A 21,487-nucleotide genomic window follows, 5' to 3' on the forward strand; every position below is an offset into this window, starting at 1 on the left:
GAAAGGACAAGGGATGGGCAACAGCATCCCTCTTAAAACATCTCTAAAGCCTGACTGCGGTTGCCAATCCGCCTACCAAGCGTGGCAACTACTAGCCAAACCGCATAAACGGGAGGCTTAGCAGTGAACAGTGAAAGGCTGTTATGATGACCTGTTCACAGCTTTAAATACATCATCTTTTTTGGTTCTACGTACTGTTGGAGTCGGAATGCTGTTTTCTGCCGCTTTAGTGCTGCAGCTACTTTAGCATTGTCTATAATAGTTTACAATTACTCCCTAATTATTTGCTAATTCGTTATCTCAGTGCGGATATAGTCACGATAGATGAAGACACGTACCGCGGCCTCCAGGTATTCAGCTCCGTGTCGCACCCCAGCAACTTCAAGAAGGGTGTACAGGGCAGCAACAAGGAGGGGCTCAGTTTGTATCACATATTCAGCAAGTGCTCCTCCAAGGTTGGCCAAAGTAGGATGAGGTAATTTATATTGTTTTATATAAAATTTACCCCCTGATTATGGCTTTAAGAGATGTAATCTTACAGTCAATTTGCCAAAGTCACAGTAACTGGAGATATCTGCAGGGTTCGCCCTAAACGATCATATATACGGCTCTGAAACGCGCTTCCTGGTACCATTAAGAGACTACCGACGAAACCGTCCTTAAAAAAAAAACGTTCATGCTCACTTTTTTACTTTAGCCGAGCAGTAAGTACTTTATATTATTCTCAATTTCGTGTGTAACATAGTATATTTTATATATATGTATGTATATTTGGTACTTATATATGTATTTATTCGTTTATATATGTAATTTTAGTATGTGTGTATATCAATAATTACTAGTACCACATTCGAATATTCTGACACTTCCCTATGGTTGACTGGGAGAGAATGCTTTTAGCATTAAGTCCGCCATGTATGTACTAATGAATAAATAAAATATTGACCAAATGGGCATCATGCTGAAGAAGGGCCAAATTAAAAGTACCCATAACCGGCGATCGTGCAATTGATTGATAAAAGAAAAAAGTAAAGGAAGCAAAAGAGATCTTTTAGATTTGAAAATTTCAATTATTCGTTTAATTGTTTCTGCCTATCCCAATAGGATATAGACGTGATGGATATATATGTATATGAACACTTATAAAAAGGCTCATCGAAAACAAAGTAATACTTTTTATGTCTGTTTTGGATCTTAACAGTTTTGTTAGTTCAGTTCTAATAAGGTCATGCAAATAGTAGAACTAAACGGATAAAAAAGTCCATTTTGTTCTACTGCCTGTACTGTGATAGAACTAAATCGTAGAACTATACGGATATAATCAGAATTTGAGCAATAAATGCTGTATCTTTATTTTAAAATATATTTTTTGTTATCAAATCAATGTTATTTGATGCAATCATGCTACCTTTGCACAGCAATGTAGCAGCTAAAAACTGTACCTTCATAGGTATAGATAAACTCATGTATTACGCATTCCCTAGTTTTATCGCGTACAGTGCGATTTCACATCTCTCTCCCGCGAACTCCGGCTGTGAAATGAACTCCCTGTCGAGGTTTCCCCTAGAGATTGCAATTTTGGGTTTAAAAAGAGTGTATTAAGGTTTCTTCAGGGTCGGCAACGCGCACGTGACACCCCTAGTGTTGCAGGCGTCCATAGGCTACAGTGACCGTTCATTGTTAGACAGGCTTTTTTTAATGGGTGATAATGGTATGGTAACACCGTCTGCGCTATTGGTATAGACTGGCGGAGCACCAGTGATAGATGACTAATGAGGATGAAAGCAGGTCAGTTAGCCCAACCTGACGAATTCAACTAGAATTAGCCACAACGGTTTCCAGGGGGAATCACGTGTATATAACTAGTAATGGGGCTATTTGACCCCATTACTAACAATCCCTTTCCCCCCTGTCAGACGGGCTGTATGCTTATTTGCCACCCTAGAGGTATAAAAAAAATCTGTTACTGCACAAAGTGCCAGTACTCCTCTTTCGACATCCACGGGAAAGGAAGGGGTGGCCTATTCTATTCCGGGACCACATGGCCAGACAAAGGCAGTACAGACAATTAAAAAGGCATTGTATTTGGTCAAAATAGAATAGACAAATACAACATTGTCACCCAGGGTATTCCTGCAGCACCCTACAAAAGACCTGTCAGTGCTGAGGCGACGGCAGGACGTGGTGGCATTCTTCATGAGGCCACAAAACGAAACCACCATGAAAAATATCTGCTCCTCGCTTAGATTCATCAAAAATATTAATGTTAGTAGTTCAATTTGAATCATTCAAACACTTAGCTGATCGGAAATTCCGTCATGTTTGAAATCTTTGGAATTGAACTAAAATTGTGATAAAAACCTAAATACAAAGAAAATTTATTTTTTGGTCATGAACGCTTTGTAATCCAAACGGTGGTGCCCGTCGTGGTAGGAGGACGTACATACACGCTGGTGCAATGATGAGTTTACTCGTCACCGGTCAGCAAAGTGTTAATAATATTTCAGATAGATCCTTACTGTCCGACTCGACCAACTGAAACTGCGTAGAGATGTTGCATCTCTGTGCATCTTCTACCGAGTTTATCATGGGGAGTGCTTTGAGAAGTTGTTTGAATTGATACCTGCTGCTGATTTTCACCACCGTACAACCCGCCATAAACTAAAATTTCACATCAACCATCTGGACGAGTGGGGGCCTTCCACCGCGCGTTTTTCAAGGCACTTTCCACTTCACTTCCACGCACAACCACTCTTTGGAACCAACTTCCAGCAGCAGTATTTCCGAACCGAAACGACAACATAACCTTCAAGAAAAGAGCATATTCCTTATTAAAAGACCGGCAGTACACATGCAATGCTGTTGGTGTTGTGGGTGATCATGGGCGGCGGTATTCACTTATTAACAGGTGAGCCGCATACTCATTTGCCCCCTGTGTTGTAAAAAAAAAGATCTCTTTATTGCCATCAACAATAATAATTAAAAGATAATAATAAAGTAAAAAAAATCAATTTACTAGTAATAAAAGCTAACTCAGGTATTACTACATAAGACTTTTTTATGCGACTTAGAATGGCAAACAAGCTGACGGCCCACCTGATGGAAAGTGGTAATCGTCGCCTATAGATATGAGCAGTACTATGGATATAACAATGTATACTGTTTCGCCCATGATACCTCCGATGCGTTGCCATTCCTGAGGACTCAGGTGTTATTCCTCTGTACCCCGTAAATTCACTGCCATATCCCACGAATCAAACCGAAACACAGCCATGCAAACTGAACTGCTTTACGATAGAAACACGAGTGGGACAGAGGTGCCTAAGCAAATGACTTTTGTACAAAGCCTCCCTCTGGTAAATCTGAAAATGTATAGTTATCTGACATCAGACTTTTCTTCCTTTTTTGAAGTCAATTGAAAATATAAATATTATTTAAACAAAAAATGTGATTTCCTGAACTGACCTATCGAAATTTTGATGTATAAGATCACTATTATATTTCCAAAAATCATCTAGATTTAGCTATCTAATTAGATATTTTTTTTAACATTCAAGTACAAATTGTTACGTGACTTATTTTAAAATTGGGCCTAAGTATTAGCGCTCAGTTCTCTAAAATTAATATATATATATATATATATATATATATATATATACATATATATATATATATATATATAATTTTTGTGCACTTCTAACGAATATAGTTGAAATGTAAATAAGTCTTAGAAAACACTAAACATACCAAAATTTCTTTCAGGGCATACTTACAAAAATGAAAGCTTTATCAGCAAAGCCATACCAATGGAAGTCGCTTTACAACGTAAGTTTTATATATTATTTCATCCACATACAGCAATAGGTACATTATTTCGATCTTTTTTATATATACACAATGAATTTTCAGTGCAACCTAAAATAGCAAACAAGTACATACATATACTGTGACACCCATAATACATGCGTTCATGCGTTGCCATTACAGAGGTTATTTCTAGTGTTATTTCTTTCTTTCTATTCGATAACAATATTTGATTGTGTTGACTATAATAAAATTTTAAAACTATACAAGTGCAAAATCACAAACATACAAGAATTTTACAAATTAACAATGTAACATACAAATAATTATTATGCCTCTGTACCCTGTAATTTTATTACCATACTCTTCAAACCGAGGGCGTAAGGGATTGTTAGTAATATGAGCTACCAGTACCATTGCTAGCAATCTATCCTGTCAAGTCGACCTCCAGGTAATCCCCTCTGGAAACCATCGTGATAAATTCCAGGTGTATTCATCACGATGGACTAACTGAACTGCCTTTTAATCTTCACCTATCATCCCTCACTGGAGCCTCGGCAGCGTATACCGTAACCTCAGGCAGGGTTACCATTCCATTATCATACATTAAAAAACCCTTCAAACTGAAACACAGCCATGCAAATATAACTGCTTTACGATAGAAACACACGTGGAATAGAGGTGGTTCCATGCAGACGATTTTGTACAAAAAGTTTCCCTCTGGTATCGAAATTACCCTTTCGTCTAATATAGATGGACGATTACTCCACTCCATATAGTCCATGTCCATACTTATATGTTTACTTATGTGAAGTGAAGATCTTAAGTTATAGTACCAAATAATTTCTTTATCATGCCATGTCTCATAGTTCAAACTGAAGCACAACATTCCAACAAACTATTTGGGGGTAGAATTTATAATGTAATAATAAAAATGAGAGAGATGCAGATGAGTTTGTGTAAGTCTTCCTCTAGTAAGGGAGAAAGAGATTATTAGTAATGGGGATAACCTTAGTGCTAGCAATGTACCCTCATAGGTGAACCTTTACGCAGTACCCCCTGGAAACCGGGTTTTTTTTATTCGTCACGATGGACCAAATGGCTTGCTTTCACCCTCATCTATGATTCCTCACTGGTACTTAGCACAAACATGGTTGTCGTTGCATTTCCACCCATTAAAAAAGACTTTCTAAAGAAGTTAATATTGTTACTACTGCTGTTTTATAGAACAATATAAATATATGTAGATAAGGTCACAGAAATATCTAATCACAATTCACTGAGTCGGTGAATAAACTATAAACCAAATTCTTTTAAAAAAAAACTACTATCTACGTGGCAGACGTTGTACAACGCGGTGTTAATTTGCGAGATTTGCGAGGGTGCGGGCAACACGAGCGAGTTCCTTCACCAGCTCGCCACCTGCGACAACAATAAGCTGTACGAAGTAAGACCTTAATCTATTATTCACATTTTCATTGCCGAGGCGAATAAACAGTAAGAAACTTAGGCTCTAAAGGCTCAAGCATTCAGTTGAATCAATAGACCAAAGTATGGGACAAATTAATGTACAATAAAGATAGGTAACAGGTTAAACCCATCATAAGAGTCTTCATGAAATATCTCCCAGTCAAGAACTTTACGCTGTTGTTATTATTTTGGAAAATATCCAAATCTCCTCTCTTAAGAACAATTCGGAGATGGCAAACTAACTCTCAGCAAAAGTACAGTCGACCGAAATACCTAAGTTCAAGGCTCCATGGAGAGAAACAGACGGACTATTCGGACAGTATCAAGGAGCATCACTGCAAAAGATGCAGAAATCTCTCCCGGTATAGAGCTCCCTCGGAATCCCAACCGTTTAAACTGTTTTTCTAGATTGGTTGGAATAAAACCGCTCGCCAATACAATGATTAGGTTAACTTCTGTGGCTTTCCACTTTTCGGTCACCTCGTGAGCTAAATCGAGATATTTCCACTTCTCGATTTCGGCTTTCACGAAGTTCTCGTTGTGCAGTAAAACACCCTCGAGAGTGCACGATCCATTACCACGATATCAGGTTTGTTCGCAGGAACTGTCCTGGTCGTGATGATGGATCAGTCCCAGTAGAGCTTGCCGCTGTCGCTTGCGAGGACTGTTAGAGTTTCATAATTGTAGTTCGATACCATACTTAAGATAGCTCATCCTCTTAATAGAGTATTTTAGCTACTTGGTTATGTCAGTGAAAGTATTCAGTATTAACGAGAGCTAAACAAGCTAAAAGCACATGTCTGAGTTATTATACTACTACGATAGCCAAGTTACTTGGTATATTTTTGTTTTGAGATTTCTTTCCTCTTGTACTGATTTAACATCGTCATCATACCATCTGTTATCTGTCCAGCACTGACCATATGCCTCCCCCATTAATTGGGGGCTTGCCAATAGTCGCCATGCTTGGCAGACGGGTAATACTAGAGTATTAGTTTAATATATTATCAATCAATTAATCCAGGTCTTCTCTTTGCCCGCCAGATGGTGTGGGCGGGCGAGGCAGGTAATATATTATTTATCAACAATGCCCACAGATGGCGCTGTACATGAACAGAATAATAGATTTTGACCTGTCCAAGTCTGAAGGCAAGTTCACCGTCAAGGCTGGAGTTGATCCGGACTTAGATATAAGCAAGTATCTAATTTTAAAAATTAATTAATATATCAACTCCTTATTCTAAAAAGTATTTTATAATATGTTTTTCCATGCTTAATAAATGATTATTAATTATTACTTTTTGTCGGATTTCAATTTTTTTTAATACAACTTAGAATGGCAAACAAGCTGACAGCCCACCTGATGGAAAGTGGTAACCGTCGCCTATAGACACGAGCAGTACCATGGACATAACATAAATTGCAACAATAAAGGACTGACATATCCTAAGATATTTACTGATTATGGTAAACATAGAAAAATACATTATATAGCTATATAATCTATAGCTTAAGAACATCATAAAAAGCGTAATTCTAATATAAATGTAAAGTTAATTCGTTTATTTTATAATTAATAGAGAAGCAAACCATGGCGAGCCTCCACGGGCTGATGTCTGAGACCGCGAAGGTGGAGCTGGAGCGGCTGCCGCCGTTTGTGGAGGAGTGCACCATGCTGTACATGCCACACCTCGGGTACCTGCTCGGCGTGAAGGCCTGGGACGACTACCTCACCATGGAACAGAAGCAGTTGCCTAACATGAAGTTTATGGTATGCCTACCTTCTTTGTTCTTTTACGATACTTATAATGGCACACAAGCTGACGGCCAACCTTTCTTTTTCTTTTTTTTTACAACTTAGAAGTGCAAATGGCAAACAAGTTGACGGCCCACCTGATGAAAAGTGGTAACCGTCGCCTATAGACATGAGCAGTACCATGGACATAACAGAGACTATACTGTTTCTTGTTGTTGTTTTATACTTGTTTGCCGTTCTAAGTTGTATAAAAAAAATACGTTTTTCTTATTCAAAAACACTTGACAAAAGCAACTGAGGTGATTTTTCGATAGCTGAAACGGGTTAATAATATTTCAAATAATTTCAATAGGGAAAATTGCTTTGAGATACGAACAATTTGACATACGAGCAATTACCACTGTCATTAATTAATTATATATATATTTTTAATGATTAATAATTACTTTATTCACAATATTATTATTTAATTAATTGCCGAGTGTGCCGGCATAGAATAGGCCACCCTTTCCTTTCCCGTGTGTGTCGTAAGAGGCGACTAACGGAGGGCGAGGGATGGGCAGCAACGTCCCTCTTAAAACATCTCTCGAATATGTTTAATGCTTGGTACTTATAATGCTGGATCTTCCACTGAGACCAATACGAATATACCTATATATTTGTTCAGTTTCAGAATAACGACTATATTCATTACAAGAGTAAAGGTTGTGAAGGTAAGCAACGCGATACGATATTCATCTATGTGTGTATATATATATATATATATAGATGATTTGGGTTCAGCTAATATAGATTGAATAAGACCAATATTATATTTATTTAAATTAAAATGGCGCATAAATTCTTCTTTTTCCTTCAAATTTATACGACACTCTAATTGCACATCATCAATGGTATCACAAACTGGACAATGGGTGGTGGGTGACCAGGACTTTCCTGGACGTAACAAGATTTGGGTGATAGAATAATAACCAGATCGAAATCGAACAGCTAATTTAATAATATGGGCAAGGCCGTGCATCAAATTACTTATTATTTTAGTAGTTATAATCTGCTAGTTTTCCAACATGAATTAGAATAATGTTTATTCTATTAAAATAAAAATTACTCTATTTATAAATTGTTAACCCACCTTTCAACCAAATCCTTTCAAACCATAACGAAATATCCAAATATTTGGACATCTAAAAATATAGTAAGAAACTTTCAAATAATATTAAATAGATATTCAAACCAAATTCAGGACTTTTTACGTGAAGAAATTGCAATAAATAAAGAAATAGAGAAGACCAGGGCAAAGTTCTCCTTTGCCCCGGCCTTTTACATTTGGACTTGACCCTGTATGGTGTAATTTGAATAACTATAATTCTTCTAAAGACGTGCTCTACTAGTGAAACTTAATCGAGTAATGGCAAAGAATGTAGTTTCCCGTAACTTGACAGTTAGATGTAGCGGGTTAGTACCGGAGGCTTAAAATTTTATTGTTTTCCCCTACCAATGTCTTTGGAAAACGTATTGAAATTCACTAGAAAAATACTACTGTAGAAAGACTCACAGCAAAATAGATATTTTGCTAAAGATTTTAAATTCAACGTGTACATGGATGACGTTGGTCCGTGACCGTGGGCGTATGGTGGCAGGCATAGAATAGGCCACCTCTTCCTTTCCCGTGGATATCGTAAAAGGCAATTAAGAGAGGGCGAGGAATGGGCAGCAGGATCCCTCTTAAAACATCTCGTAAAGCCTGACTGCGGTTGCCAATCCGCCTGTCAAGCGTGGCAACTACTGGCAAATAAACCCAAGGGGGAGACTTATGTTCTGCAGTGAACAGTTAAAAGCTAATTTGATAATAATGATGGATGATGTTGACGTGCCTGCCCAGAGCTGGACGTGCTGATAGGCGACACGTACCCCGAGATAGTGGCGCACGAGACGCGCATCATGATGCGGCTCACCAGCATCGTGCTGGACAACCTCTGCACGCTCGCTGACGTCATCGACAAGTGCGCCGAGCTTGACTGGTAATTCCTTTATATGTCATATTGTCATTTATATCCAACCGCAATACGTGTTCGACAAATTACTTATTTTTCTCTCTTTCTTTCCTTTTCTGTGTACAAAGATGGCAATAAAGTCACTATAACCCTTAAGATGCATGCAATAGAAGCTCTTATGAAATATCTTGAGCCAATTTAGAAAAAACGAGCAATTCCTCTTATTTCTTCAATTCGTGACTTAATGTTTTCTTATTCAATTGTTTTTGCGAAAAATTTCACATTTTTGTTCTTATAATGTGTTTCTATGTTCTAACTCTTGTATTGTGCACAGTTAAAGTTTACTATCACTGGTGCTAGAGATACAATATTAACTTGGACGGGAGTAACAACCTCTAAAGAGTTTTTGATGTTACAAAATAAGCTATGGTATTTATGGCGTTGAATATTCCTATAAACCTATGGATGATTAGGTAAGCAGTACAAGACTGTGCTCGGCAGGTTGCTTTGTCAAAACGAGGACCTGAGTGCGATTCTCAGTGCGAGTTGCCTAATCTAAATAGATTCTATTTGAGTACTCAGGTTTATCTCAGATTTTTTTTATACTACTTAGAATGGCAAACAAGCTGACAGCCCACCTGATGGAAAGTGGTAACCGTCACCTATAGACATGAACAGTACCATGGACATAACAGAGTATACTGCCCATAATACCCCCCCCCCCATGCGTTGCCATTCCTGAGGACTCAGGAATGAGATGCTCGTTCTCTGGAAATATTGTGGCTTTGGCGTAATTGGTTACTACGATTTACTTAAAACAGAAAGTGATAACTGAATTAAGTGAACTGTAAGGGATAAACGTTAAAGACATTTTAACCAATATTTTTTCAGCTTAATAGCAATATCGAAAGTATGCAAAGAGCTAAATTTTGTGCGTCCCACACTCACCGAGGAGAAAGTGATCAGCATCAAGCAAGGGAGACATCCGTTGCATATATTGAACTGTGAGAACTTCGTGCCCAACGACACCGAGTCGAGCCAGGAGGCGGGATACGTTAAGATACTGACCGGACCCAACTCTAGTGGGAAGTCGGTTTATATGAAACAGATTGGTGAGTAAAATCGTACGGTAACATTCTGAGCCTTTCCTGCAATGCCTCCCCTTCGTCCTTAGAACCTCGAACCCTTCCACCATAGCGTGAAAAAGCGCTTAGTAAGCCGACATACTGCGGCTAACTGTTGAGAGAAGAATATTCTCTTTTCGATTAATTGCATGCATTAATCATATTTGGTCTGTATTCTCTCAGCTACTGGTACACATGTCGTACTATTTTTGAAAATATAGTCATTTTTTATTTAGTTAACCATTTATTTCTTATTAAATTAATTCCGTGAATAGCAGACTAGGTCCTAGGTCCCATGTAGTCCCTACATAGAATAGGCCACCTCTTCCTTTCCCATGGATGTCGTAAGAGGCGACTAAGGAAAATGGATGATAGAGGGATGAGCAGCAGCGTCCCTCTTAAAATATCTCTAAAAGCCTAACTGCGATTGCCAAACGTGGCAACTACTGGCAAAACTCCCATTATGGGGAAGGCTTACGTTCAGAAGTGGACAGTTAATGGCTAAAATGCAACTAGGTCCTCACAAGTCAGGTCACTCAGACCTGAGTTAAAGTAAATTCATTTCCTAAATTGCTAATTAACAATCGGACATAAGATCTCTTTTATGCAACGTGAACACAACAAAGACAATCAATCAGGTCAATGTGAAATGTTTAACGTACGCATCGCAACGTGACTGAATAGTTCCACAGTCTAGTATTATAGTCTAGTATCTGAATGTCTATTGTCTGAGTGTCTAGTATCTGAGAGTCTAATGTCTGTGTGTCTGAGTGTCTAGTGTCCGAGTGTCTAGTGTCTGAGTGTCTAGTGTCTGTGTGTCCGAGTGTCTAGTGTCTGAGTGTCTGAGTGTCTAGTGTCTGTGTGTCCGAGTGTCTAGTGTCTGAGTGTCTGAGTGTCTAGTGTCCGAGTGTCTAGTGTCTGAGTGTCTAGTGTTTGTATGTCTGAGTGTCTGAGTGTCTAGTGTCCGAGTGTCTAGTGTCTGAGTGTCTAGTGTCTGTGTGTCCGAGTGTCTAGTGTCTGAGTGTCTAGTGTCTGTGTGTCTGAGTGTCAAGTGTCTGAGAGTCTAGTGTCTGAGTCTCTAGTGTCAGTGTTTCTAGTGTCTGAGTATCTCGAGACCGTGTCTGAGTGTCTGTGTGTCTGAGTGTCTAGTGTACGAGTGTCTGGTGTCTGTGTGTCTGAGTGTCTAGTGTCCGAGTGTCTGAGTGTCTAGTGTTTGTATGTCTGAGTGTCTGAGTGTCTAGTGTCCGAGTGTCTAGTGTCTGAGTGTCTAGTGTCTGTGTGTCCGAGTGTCTAGTGTCTGAGTGTCTAGTGTCTGTGTGTCTGAGTGTCAAGTGTCTGAGAGTCTAGTGTCTGAGTCTCTAGTGTCAGTGTTTCTAGTGTCTGAGTATCTCGAGACCGTGTCTGAGTGTCTGTGTGTCTGAGTGTCTAGTGTACGAGTGTCTGGTGTCTGTGTGTCTGAGTGTCTAGTGTCCGAGTGTCTGAGTGTCTAGTGTTTGTATGTCTGAGTGTCGGAGTGTCTAGTGTCCGAGTGTCTAGTGTCTGAGTGTCTAGTGTCTGTGTGTCCGAGTGTCTAGTGTCTGAGTGTCTAGTGTCTGTGTGTCTGAGTGTCAAGTGTCTGAGAGTCTAGTGTCTGAGTCTCTAGTGTCAGTGTTTCTAGTGTCTGAGTATCTCGAGACCGTGTCTGAGTGTCTGTGTGTCTGAGTGTCTAGTGTACGAGTGTCTGGTGTCTGTGTGTCTGAGTGTCTAGTGTCCGAGTGTCTGAGTGTCTAGTGTTTGTATGTCTGAGTGTCGGAGTGTCTAGTGTCCGAGTGTCTAGTGTCTGAGTGTCTAGTGTCTGTGTGTCCGAGTGTCTAGTGTCTGAGTGTCTAGTGTCTGTGTGTCTGAGTGTCAAGTGTCTGAGAGTCTAGTGTCTGAGTCTCTAGTGTCAGTGTTTCTAGTGTCTGAGTATCTCGAGACCGTGTCTGAGTGTCTGTGTGTCTGAGTGTCTAGTGTACGAGTGTCTGGTGTCTGTGTGTCTGAGTGTCTAGTGTCCGAGTGTCTGAGTGTCTAGTGTTTGTATGTCTGAGTGTCGGAGTGTCTAGTGTCCGAGTGTCTAGTGTCTGAGTGTCTAGTGTCTGTGTGTCCGAGTGTCTAGTGTCTGAGTGTCTAGTGTCTGTGTGTCTGAGTGTCAAGTGTCTGAGAGTCTAGTGTCTGAGTCTCTAGTGTCAGTGTTTCTAGTGTCTGAGTATCTCGAGACCGTGTCTGAGTGTCTGTGTGTCTGAGTGTCTAGTGTACGAGTGTCTGGTGTCTGTGTGTCTGAGTGTCTAGTGTCCGAGTGTCTGAGTGTCTAGTGTTTGTATGTCTGAGTGTCGGAGTGTCTAGTGTCCGAGTGTCTAGTGTCTGAGTGTCTAGTGTCTGTGTGTCCGAGTGTCTAGTGTCTGAGTGTCTAGTGTCTGTGTGTCTGAGTGTCAAGTGTCTGAGAGTCTAGTGTCTGAGTCTCTAGTGTCAGTGTTTCTAGTGTCTGAGTATCTCGAGACCGTGTCTGAGTGTCTGTGTGTCTGAGTGTCTAGTGTACGAGTGTCTGGTGTCTGTGTGTCTGAGTGTCTAGTGTCCGAGTGTCTGAGTGTCTAGTGTTTGTATGTCTGAGTGTCGGAGTGTCTAGTGTCCGAGTGTCTAGTGTCTGAGTGTCTAGTGTCTGTGTGTCCGAGTGTCTAGTGTCTGAGTGTCTAGTGTCTGTGTGTCTGAGTGTCAAGTGTCTGAGAGTCTAGTGTCTGAGTCTCTAGTGTCAGTGTTTCTAGTGTCTGAGTATCTCGAGACCGTGTCTGAGTGTCTGTGTGTCTGAGTGTCTAGTGTACGAGTGTCTGGTGTCTGTGTGTCTGAGTGTCTAGTGTCCGAGTGTCTGAGTGTCTAGTGTTTGTATGTCTGAGTGTCGGAGTGTCTAGTGTCCGAGTGTCTAGTGTCTGAGTGTCTAGTGTCTGTGTGTCCGAGTGTCTAGTGTCTGAGTGTCTAGTGTCTGTGTGTCTGAGTGTCAAGTGTCTGAGAGTCTAGTGTCTGAGTCTCTAGTGTCAGTGTTTCTAGTGTCTGAGTATCTCGAGACCGTGTCTGAGTGTCTGTGTGTCTGAGTGTCTAGTGTACGAGTGTCTGGTGTCTGTGTGTCTGAGTGTCTAGTGTCCGAGTGTCTGAGTGTCTAGTGTTTGTATGTCTGAGTGTCGGAGTGTCTAGTGTCCGAGTGTCTAGTGTCTGAGTGTCTAGTGTCTGTGTGTCTAGTGTCTAGTATTTGAGTGTGTAGTGTCTGAGTGTCTATTGTCTGTGTGTCTGAGTATCTAGAGTCAGTGTGTCCGAGTGTCAAGTGTCTTAGTGTCGAGTGTCGAGTGTCGAGTGTCGAGTGTCGAGTGTCGAGTGTCGAGTGTCGAGTGTCGAGTGTCGAGTGTCGAGTGTCGAGTGTCGAGTGTCGAGTGTCGAGTGTCGAGTGTCGAGTGTCGAGTGTCGAGTGTCGAGTGTCGAGTGTCGAGTGTCGAGTGTCGAGTGTCGAGTGTCTAGTGTCTAGTCTCTAGTGTCTGAGTGTCTTAGTGTCTGAGTGTCTGAGTGTCTAGTGTCTGAGTGTCTGAGTGTCTATTGGCCGAGTGTCTAGTGTCTAGTCTCTAGTGTCTAGTGTCTAGTGTCTGAGTGTCTGAGTGTCTGAGTGTCTGAGTGTCTGAGTGTCTAGTGTCTGAGTGTCTGAGTGTCTATTGGCCGAGTGTCTATTGGCCGAGTGTCGAGTGTCGAGTGTCGAGTGTCGAGTGTCGAGTGTCGAGTGTCGAGTGTCGAGTGTCTAGTGTCTAGTCTCTAGTGTCTGAGTGTCTGAGTGTCTGAGTGTCTAGTGTCTGAGTGTCTGAGTGTCTATTGGCCGAGTGTCTAGTGTCTGAGTGTCTAGTGTCTGAGTGTCTCAGTGACTAGTGTCTGAGTGTCTAGTGTCTAGTGTCTGAGTGTCTGAGTGTCTGTGTGTCTAGTGCCTGAGTGTCGACTGAGGCCGACACTCGGCCAATAGACACTCAGACACTCTAGACACTCAGACACTCAGACACTCAGACACTCAGACACTCAGACACTCAGACACTCAGACACTAGACACTAGACACTAGAGACTAGACACTAGACACTAGACACTCGACACTCGACACTCGACACTCGACACTCGACACTCGACACTCGACACTCGACACTCGACACTCAGACACTAGACACTAGACACTCGGCCAATAGACACTCAGACACTCAGACACTAGACACTAGAGACACTGACACTAGACACTCAGACACTAGACACTCAGACAATAGACACTCAGACACTCAGTCAGACACTAAACACTAGACACCAGACACTAGACACTCAGACACTAGACACTCAGACACTAGACACTCAGACACTAGACACTCAGACACTAGTCACTGAGACATTCAGACACTAGACACTCAGACACTAGACACTCGGCCAATAGACACTCAGACACTCAGGCACTAGACACTCAGACACTCAGACACTAGACACTAGACACTCAGACACTAGTCACTGAGACACTCAGACACTAGACACTCAGACACTAGACACTCGGCCAATAGACACTCAGACACTCAGACACTAGACACTCAGACACTAGACACTCAGACACTCAGACACTCAGACACTCAGACACTCAGACACTAGACACTAGACACTAGAGACTAGACACTAGACACTAGACACTAGACACTAGACACTAGACACTAGACACTAGACACTAGACACTAGACACTAGACACTAGACACTCGACACTCGGCACTCGGCACTCGACACTCGACACTCGACACTCGACACTCGACACTCGACACTCGACACTCGACACTCGACACTCGACACTCGACACTCGACACTCGACACTCGACACTCGACACTCGACACTCGACACTCGACACTCGACACTCGACACTCGACACTCGACACTCGACACTCGACACTCGACACTCGACACTCGACACTCGACACTCGACACTCGACACTCGACACTCGACACTCGACACTCGACACTCGACACTCGACACTCGACACTCGACACTCGACACTCGACACTCGACACTCGACACTCGACACTCGACACTCGACACTCGACACTCGACACTCGACACTCGACACTCGACACTCGACACTCGACACTCGACACTCGACACTCGACACTCGACACTCGACACTCGACACTCGACACTCGACACTCGACACTCGACACTCGACACTCGACACTCGACACTCGACACTCGACACTCGACACTCGACACTCGACACTCGACACTCGACACTCGACACTCAGACACTAGACACTAGACACTCGGCCAATAGACACTCAGACACTCAGACACTAGACACTAGAGACACTGACACTAGACACTCCGACACTAGACACTCAGACAATAGACACTCAGACACTCAGACAGTCAGACACTAAACACTAGACACTAGACACTCAGACAATAGACACTCAGACACTAGACACTAGACACTAGACACTCGGCCAATAGACACTCAGACACTCAGACACTAGACACTAGAGACACTGACACTAGACACTCAGACACGGTCTTGAGACACAGACACTAGACTCTCAGACACTTGACACTCAGACTCACAGACACTAGATGTTCAGACACTAGACTCTCAGACACTTTATACTCAGACTCACAGACACTAGACATTCAGACACTAGACACTCAGACACTGGACACTCAGACACTCAGACGCTAGACACACTGACACTATACATTCAGACACTAGACACTCGGACACTAGACACTTAGAGACACAGTCGGCCGCATGCTTCTTCGATTAAATTATATCTTTCTTTCTTTCTTCTTTCGATCTCATTGTGACGAATTTATCAAAAATTTCCTACGATAACATCCAGGTAATAAAAAAAATCTGGTGGTATTTCATGGTTTATTCCTGGTAAATTAATCATAATGTGCCGTCTGATTTGACTTAATCCTTGTATATTATACCTTGTTGACTGGTAAGTACTCTGCTAGTCTATACCAACGCAACGCAACGCAAACGGTGCTAGGTTACTATTCCATTAAAAGTTAGTGACTGATTTCATTATCATCGTCCTCACACAGTCATTTTGTTCCACAAAAACGCTTTACCTATCACAAAATTTACATGCAATGATCACAAGAATACATAAAGCATATTCAATTAAAATAACTAAATTAGTTCAGAAATGACAAATATAGAATGATATACTACGAGTATACTAAGTATTTATCTATTTATATAATAAAAAAAACCTAACACATTCGGAGAGTTACGTAAAGTAAATCGTATTACGATTCATGTAAAGCGAGCTATTTAAACTCCTACGCAGTCTCGTGCAATATTTACCTACTGAACTATATATGTACGAGGGTCATTTGAAAAGTTCTTGGCCTAACATACTTAATGAAACCACACGATGTTAAGTTTATTTTTATTTTTCAACATACTCTCCTCCGAGCTCAAAGCACTTTTTCCATCGACCCGGAAAGGCTTCGATACCCGTTTTAAAAAAATCTTCGTCTATCTCCTCAAAATAAGCGTCCACGGCGGCTATGACCTCTTCATTTGTAAAAAAAATTTTTACCACCTAAAAATTTTTTCAACTTTGGGAACAGATAAAAGTCGGACGGTGCTAAATCCGGTGAATATAGGGGATGAGGTAACAATTCGAAGCCACATTGATGGATTTCTGCCATGGATTGCACAGAGGTGTGAACGCGCGCATTGTCCTGATGAAACAAGACTTTTCTTCTCAATAAACCTGAAGTTTTTCTTTGATTTCTTCTCTCAAACGACGCAACAGGTTGCAGTAGTAATCGGAGTTTATTGTTTCACCCTTTTTTAAATAATCTACGAGAATTATACCCTTTGCATCTCAAAAAACGGAAGCCATGACTTTGCCCGCCGATAAAACCACCTTTGCCTTCTTTGTTGTGGGCGATGCTGCTCTTTTCCATTGTTTCGACTGTTCTTTTGTCCCGGGTGTATTGTGGTGAACCCAGGTTTTATCCATGATTATAAATCTTTCAACAAATTCTATTGGGTCAGCTTTATATAACTCTAAACAGTCGCGAGAAGTTGTGAGTCGGTTGCGTTTTTGGTCCACTGAAAGCAGTCGCGGTACTCACCGCGCAGACACCTCAGATGAAATACCTACAGTCTTAGCTATCTCCTCGACAGTCAATCTTCGATCAGATAAAATTAAATCACAGATTTTTTCTTTGTTTTGATCAGTGGAAGCAGTCGAAGGCCGACCACTACGGGGCTCATCTTGAATGGTCTCACGACCACGTTTAAACTCTGCCACCCAGTTTTTAATAGTCACATACGAAGGAGCGGACTCACTCAAAGTAGCAGACATGTCTTCATCTATAGCTTTTGGAGTTAAACCTTTCAAATCCAGGTATTTTATCACTGCACGATGTTCAATTTTATTCATTTTCAAAAATAGCTCTGACTTGACTTACGGTATCACGTGTACAATGAGTTACTGTGAATAAACTAAACAGTGCATACTTGTTGCTAATGTAACTACAAAATGAGGGTAGTTATAAAAAAAACTAATGATTTTAACCATGTTAGGCTAAGAATTTGTCAAATGACCCTCGTATAAACGCAAGACGAAACCGTCGAAACAATTCAAATAGATAGGTAATTATTATTTATATGTATGGGTAGAACATTCCACAATAATAGCAAACGCCACAGAGATTTACGCCATCTATAAGTTGCTTACGCAATTAGTAGTCATCGGTAAATAAATTTATTTGCTTGAGCTGGCGAGCGGCTAAGAAAGTAGCGGCATCTAGCGCACATATGAACAACTAAAAATTAAGCCGAAGAATAAACCGACTTAGAGCTTTTCACCTGTTTGTTGAAGATGATGTATCTGTACTAGTATAGTATTATATTATCTGTAACAGGGTTGACAAGTTTGTGCTCTGTTGTTTGAAAAGCGCGCTGCCTTTACATTTGTCCAGTGCCTAAATTAAAACCCATCGTAATACTCATGCAGCGCTGATAGTGTACCTGGCGCACATCGGCAGCTTCGTGCCCGCTGCAGAGGCGACCATAGGTCTAATCAGCCGCCTGCACTCGCGCCTGCACTCCGCAGAGTGCGTTGCTGCACATATGTCTGCTTTCCTCGTCGACTTGCGACAGGTGATCGACCCTACTCTTCATAATACAATCATCATCATCTTCCTACCCTTATCCCAATTATTATTTGGAGTCGGCGTAATATGGTTTACGGCCGGTAGTTTTACGACCTGACCTACTGCCTGAGGTCAATCGTTGGAAATTCATAGTACAATACCTAATAAGAAAGGCATTCTTTTAATGGATGATTATAGAATAGTAACTCCGCTAGCGCTATCAGTATACGATGGCGGGACACCAGTGAGGGGTGATAGGTGAGGATGAAAAGGCAGGTCAGTTAGCTCATCGTGATGAATACGCCTGCAATTAGGCCGGATGGTTTCCATGGAAGACCACGTGGAGGTCGACCTGATAAGGTCTAGCAATGGAACTGTTAGTCCGCATTACTAACAATCACTTCCCCCGCAGAAAGACATTGTTAGTAACGAGAACTTGCGACTTCATTGCTAATAATATACTCCTCTCTCGAAAACACCGTGTTTCTGGTGATTTAATCTTAATGAACCAACTTACCTGATTACATTCTTATCTATTATCATTTACTAGCACATTCGAGATTACCACTCCATTATCATCCTTTAAAAAATGCTGTATCACACTCAGTAATCAAGCATACAGTCCATATGATTGTAAATGATTATAGTATCCTATTGAAGCCTGCAAAATCAAGAGAATCAAGTGCAAATTGCTGACCCAAAAAAAAATGTTTATACGCCCTTTCTGAAGTACTTAATGGTGTATCATTTAAAACAATTCATCCAGAATACGCGAAAATTAAAGAATTCATAAATGGCAACAAAATAAAAACTCTCGTTGGCGTGCACCATTTTGGAATGATAAGCAAACGAGGCTTTTCAATACCCAAGTTTATATAATACTATTCCGATACTGATGTTTATTTCTCCTCAAGATGGCACTCGTCCTCCAAGAGTCGACCTCCAATTCATTGATCATAATCGACGAGTTCGGCAAGGGTACTTCCGAAGTGGATGGTCTAGCGCTACTCTCCGCCTGCCTCAACACGCTGCTGTTCCAGGGAGAGAACTGCCCTCACGTGTTCCTCTCCACGCACTTCCTCAACATCAAGCAATATATTGTTAAGACGCCAATCGTCAGGTTCTTGGTAAGGTTCTTGATGAGGGTTTTCTGCTGAAAGGTTGCGAGAGGTATATGAGATGAGGGAAACCACGGGTTTGTTTTAGTAACTAGTTAATTTGGAAATTAATTATGTATATGCAACTCGGAATGGCAATCCATGGAACACTTGATGTGCAACTGTGATTCGTTAGCGAGCATGCGCATGAGTCTACTGGGAACGGCTTATCCAGAGCCAGGGGACTACAGATATCTTAAACCGCGGGATATCGTTAAGGTAACACAAAGGATCTATGAAATGATGGTATAAGGCAGGGAAGCACAAAACATCCCGATGGGTCGACGTGCAACGGCTTAGCTGACCACATATACGATATATATATATATATATATATATATATATATATATATATATATATATATATATATATATCAATCATTAGCTTATTTGCCATTCCTAGTATATATATATATATATATATATATATATATATATAAAATAACTAGGAATGGCAAATAAGCTAATGATTGACGTGATGAAATCTGGGAACTGTCATCTATATACATACATCAACAGCACCATGGACATAACAAAACACACTCACACGTCCACGGTACCCATATAACCATTTGCTTTTATTTCCAATAACAGAAACGTTATAGCTTTATAGTATCCTGTAATTTCCTCATCATCATCATTTCAACTGTTAATTGCCCACTGCTGGTCATAAGCCTTCCCCATAAAGGGAGTTTTGCCAATAGTTGTCACGCTTGGCAGGTGGGTTGGCGACCGTAGTTAGGCATTTAGAGACGTTTCAAGAAGGACGCTGCTGCCCATCCCTCTACTATTAAGTTCCTTTAATCTTGTAATTTATTACCTTTCAATCCGAAATAGCCACACAAGGCACTGTAACACCATTCCATCATTTTACCAGAGGGAGACTTTGTACAAAAGTCGATTGCTTGAGTACCTCTGTCCCATTCGTGTTTCAACCGTGAAGCAGTTGTGTTTGCATGGCTGTGTTTCGGTGTGAAGGGTGGGATATGGCGTGAATTTACTGGGTACAGAGGAATTGTTCCGATAGCGCGGGTGGGTTTATTATTCCATTTTCACCTATTAAAAAAAATAGCACAGACGGGGTTACCATTGTCATCCATTATGAAAAATCTACGAGTATGTCGGCAGAGCTTCGAGCACATGGTGGAAGATGGCGAACCAGTGTTCTTATTCCGCGTACGCGAGGGCAGCTCAGAGAACAGCTTCGTGCTGCAGGTGGCCGCCGCCAGTGGCATACAGCAGCGGCTCGTGGAGCGAGCCAAGACCGTACTGGCCAGTTTGATGGTACGCACACAGGAAAGTTTTATCAAGCCAGGACCCAAAGTATAAAGCATTAAATCGTGCTTTATTAAGTGATGAGGAAGAGGTAGTAGTTTTTCCCAAGACAGATATTAAATTTTCACTACTTCTTTTTTTTAATGGGTGATAATGGAATGGTAACCCCACCTGCGCTATCGGTATACACAGACGGGGCACCAGTGAAGGATGATAGGTGAGGACGAAGCAGGTCAGTTAGCCCAACGTGACGAATTCAAGAAGAATTGTTCACGACGGTTTCCAGGGGGAGCCACGTGGTAGCCGATCTAATAGGGCATATTGCTAGCAATGGGGCTGTCAAATTCCATTGCTAACAATCCCTTGCACCCCCCCCCCCCTCACTACTTCATTTAGAAGGGTAAATACTATCAGATTTTTGATAGAAATATGGCATTCAAATCTGACATGGGGAAAGGAATTGTAAGTAATGGGGTTTAAAATTCCCAATGCTAACAATCATTTAACATATCAGATCTATGTAAGCTTCACGCGGTTTCCCCTGGAAACAGTCGTGGTTATTTTTTGATGAATTGATCACGATGGTACAGCTGACCTGGTTCATCCTCAGCTATGTCATTTTACACGGGTGCCCCGACAACGTAGACGAAACTACCGTTCCATTCTCATCTATTAAAAAAATGCAGTCTGCCAGACATAATCGTTGTCCATGATCGCTTACAAAATTCGAA

General features: G+C 41.3%; 1 protein-coding gene across 1 annotated transcript in view; it reads left to right on the top strand.

Annotated features, from left to right (window-relative positions):
- LOC113513532 (mutS protein homolog 5-like) overlaps window positions 1-20,936 on the top strand; it is a 28,351-nt gene extending 7,415 nt beyond the window's left edge. The window contains exons 6-17 of the mRNA XM_052892965.1: window positions 305-475; window positions 2,127-2,265; window positions 3,763-3,825; window positions 5,147-5,251; window positions 6,372-6,468; window positions 6,855-7,045; window positions 7,698-7,743; window positions 8,913-9,051; window positions 9,916-10,136; window positions 18,186-18,331; window positions 19,239-19,451; window positions 20,610-20,936. Coding sequence (XP_052748925.1) covers window positions 305-475; window positions 2,127-2,265; window positions 3,763-3,825; window positions 5,147-5,251; window positions 6,372-6,468; window positions 6,855-7,045; window positions 7,698-7,743; window positions 8,913-9,051; window positions 9,916-10,136; window positions 18,186-18,331; window positions 19,239-19,451; window positions 20,610-20,810 — 1,732 coding nt within the window. The 3' untranslated portion in view covers window positions 20,811-20,936. The remainder of the gene's footprint in view (window positions 1-304; window positions 476-2,126; window positions 2,266-3,762; window positions 3,826-5,146; window positions 5,252-6,371; window positions 6,469-6,854; window positions 7,046-7,697; window positions 7,744-8,912; window positions 9,052-9,915; window positions 10,137-18,185; window positions 18,332-19,238; window positions 19,452-20,609) is intronic.
- Window positions 20,937-21,487: the final 551 nt, after the last annotated feature.

This window comes from Galleria mellonella, unplaced genomic scaffold (genome assembly GCF_026898425.1).
Source record: "Galleria mellonella isolate WM207_F2 unplaced genomic scaffold, CSIRO_AGI_GalMel_v1 utg171, whole genome shotgun sequence".
NCBI classification, from domain to species: domain Eukaryota; kingdom Metazoa; phylum Arthropoda; class Insecta; order Lepidoptera; family Pyralidae; genus Galleria; species Galleria mellonella.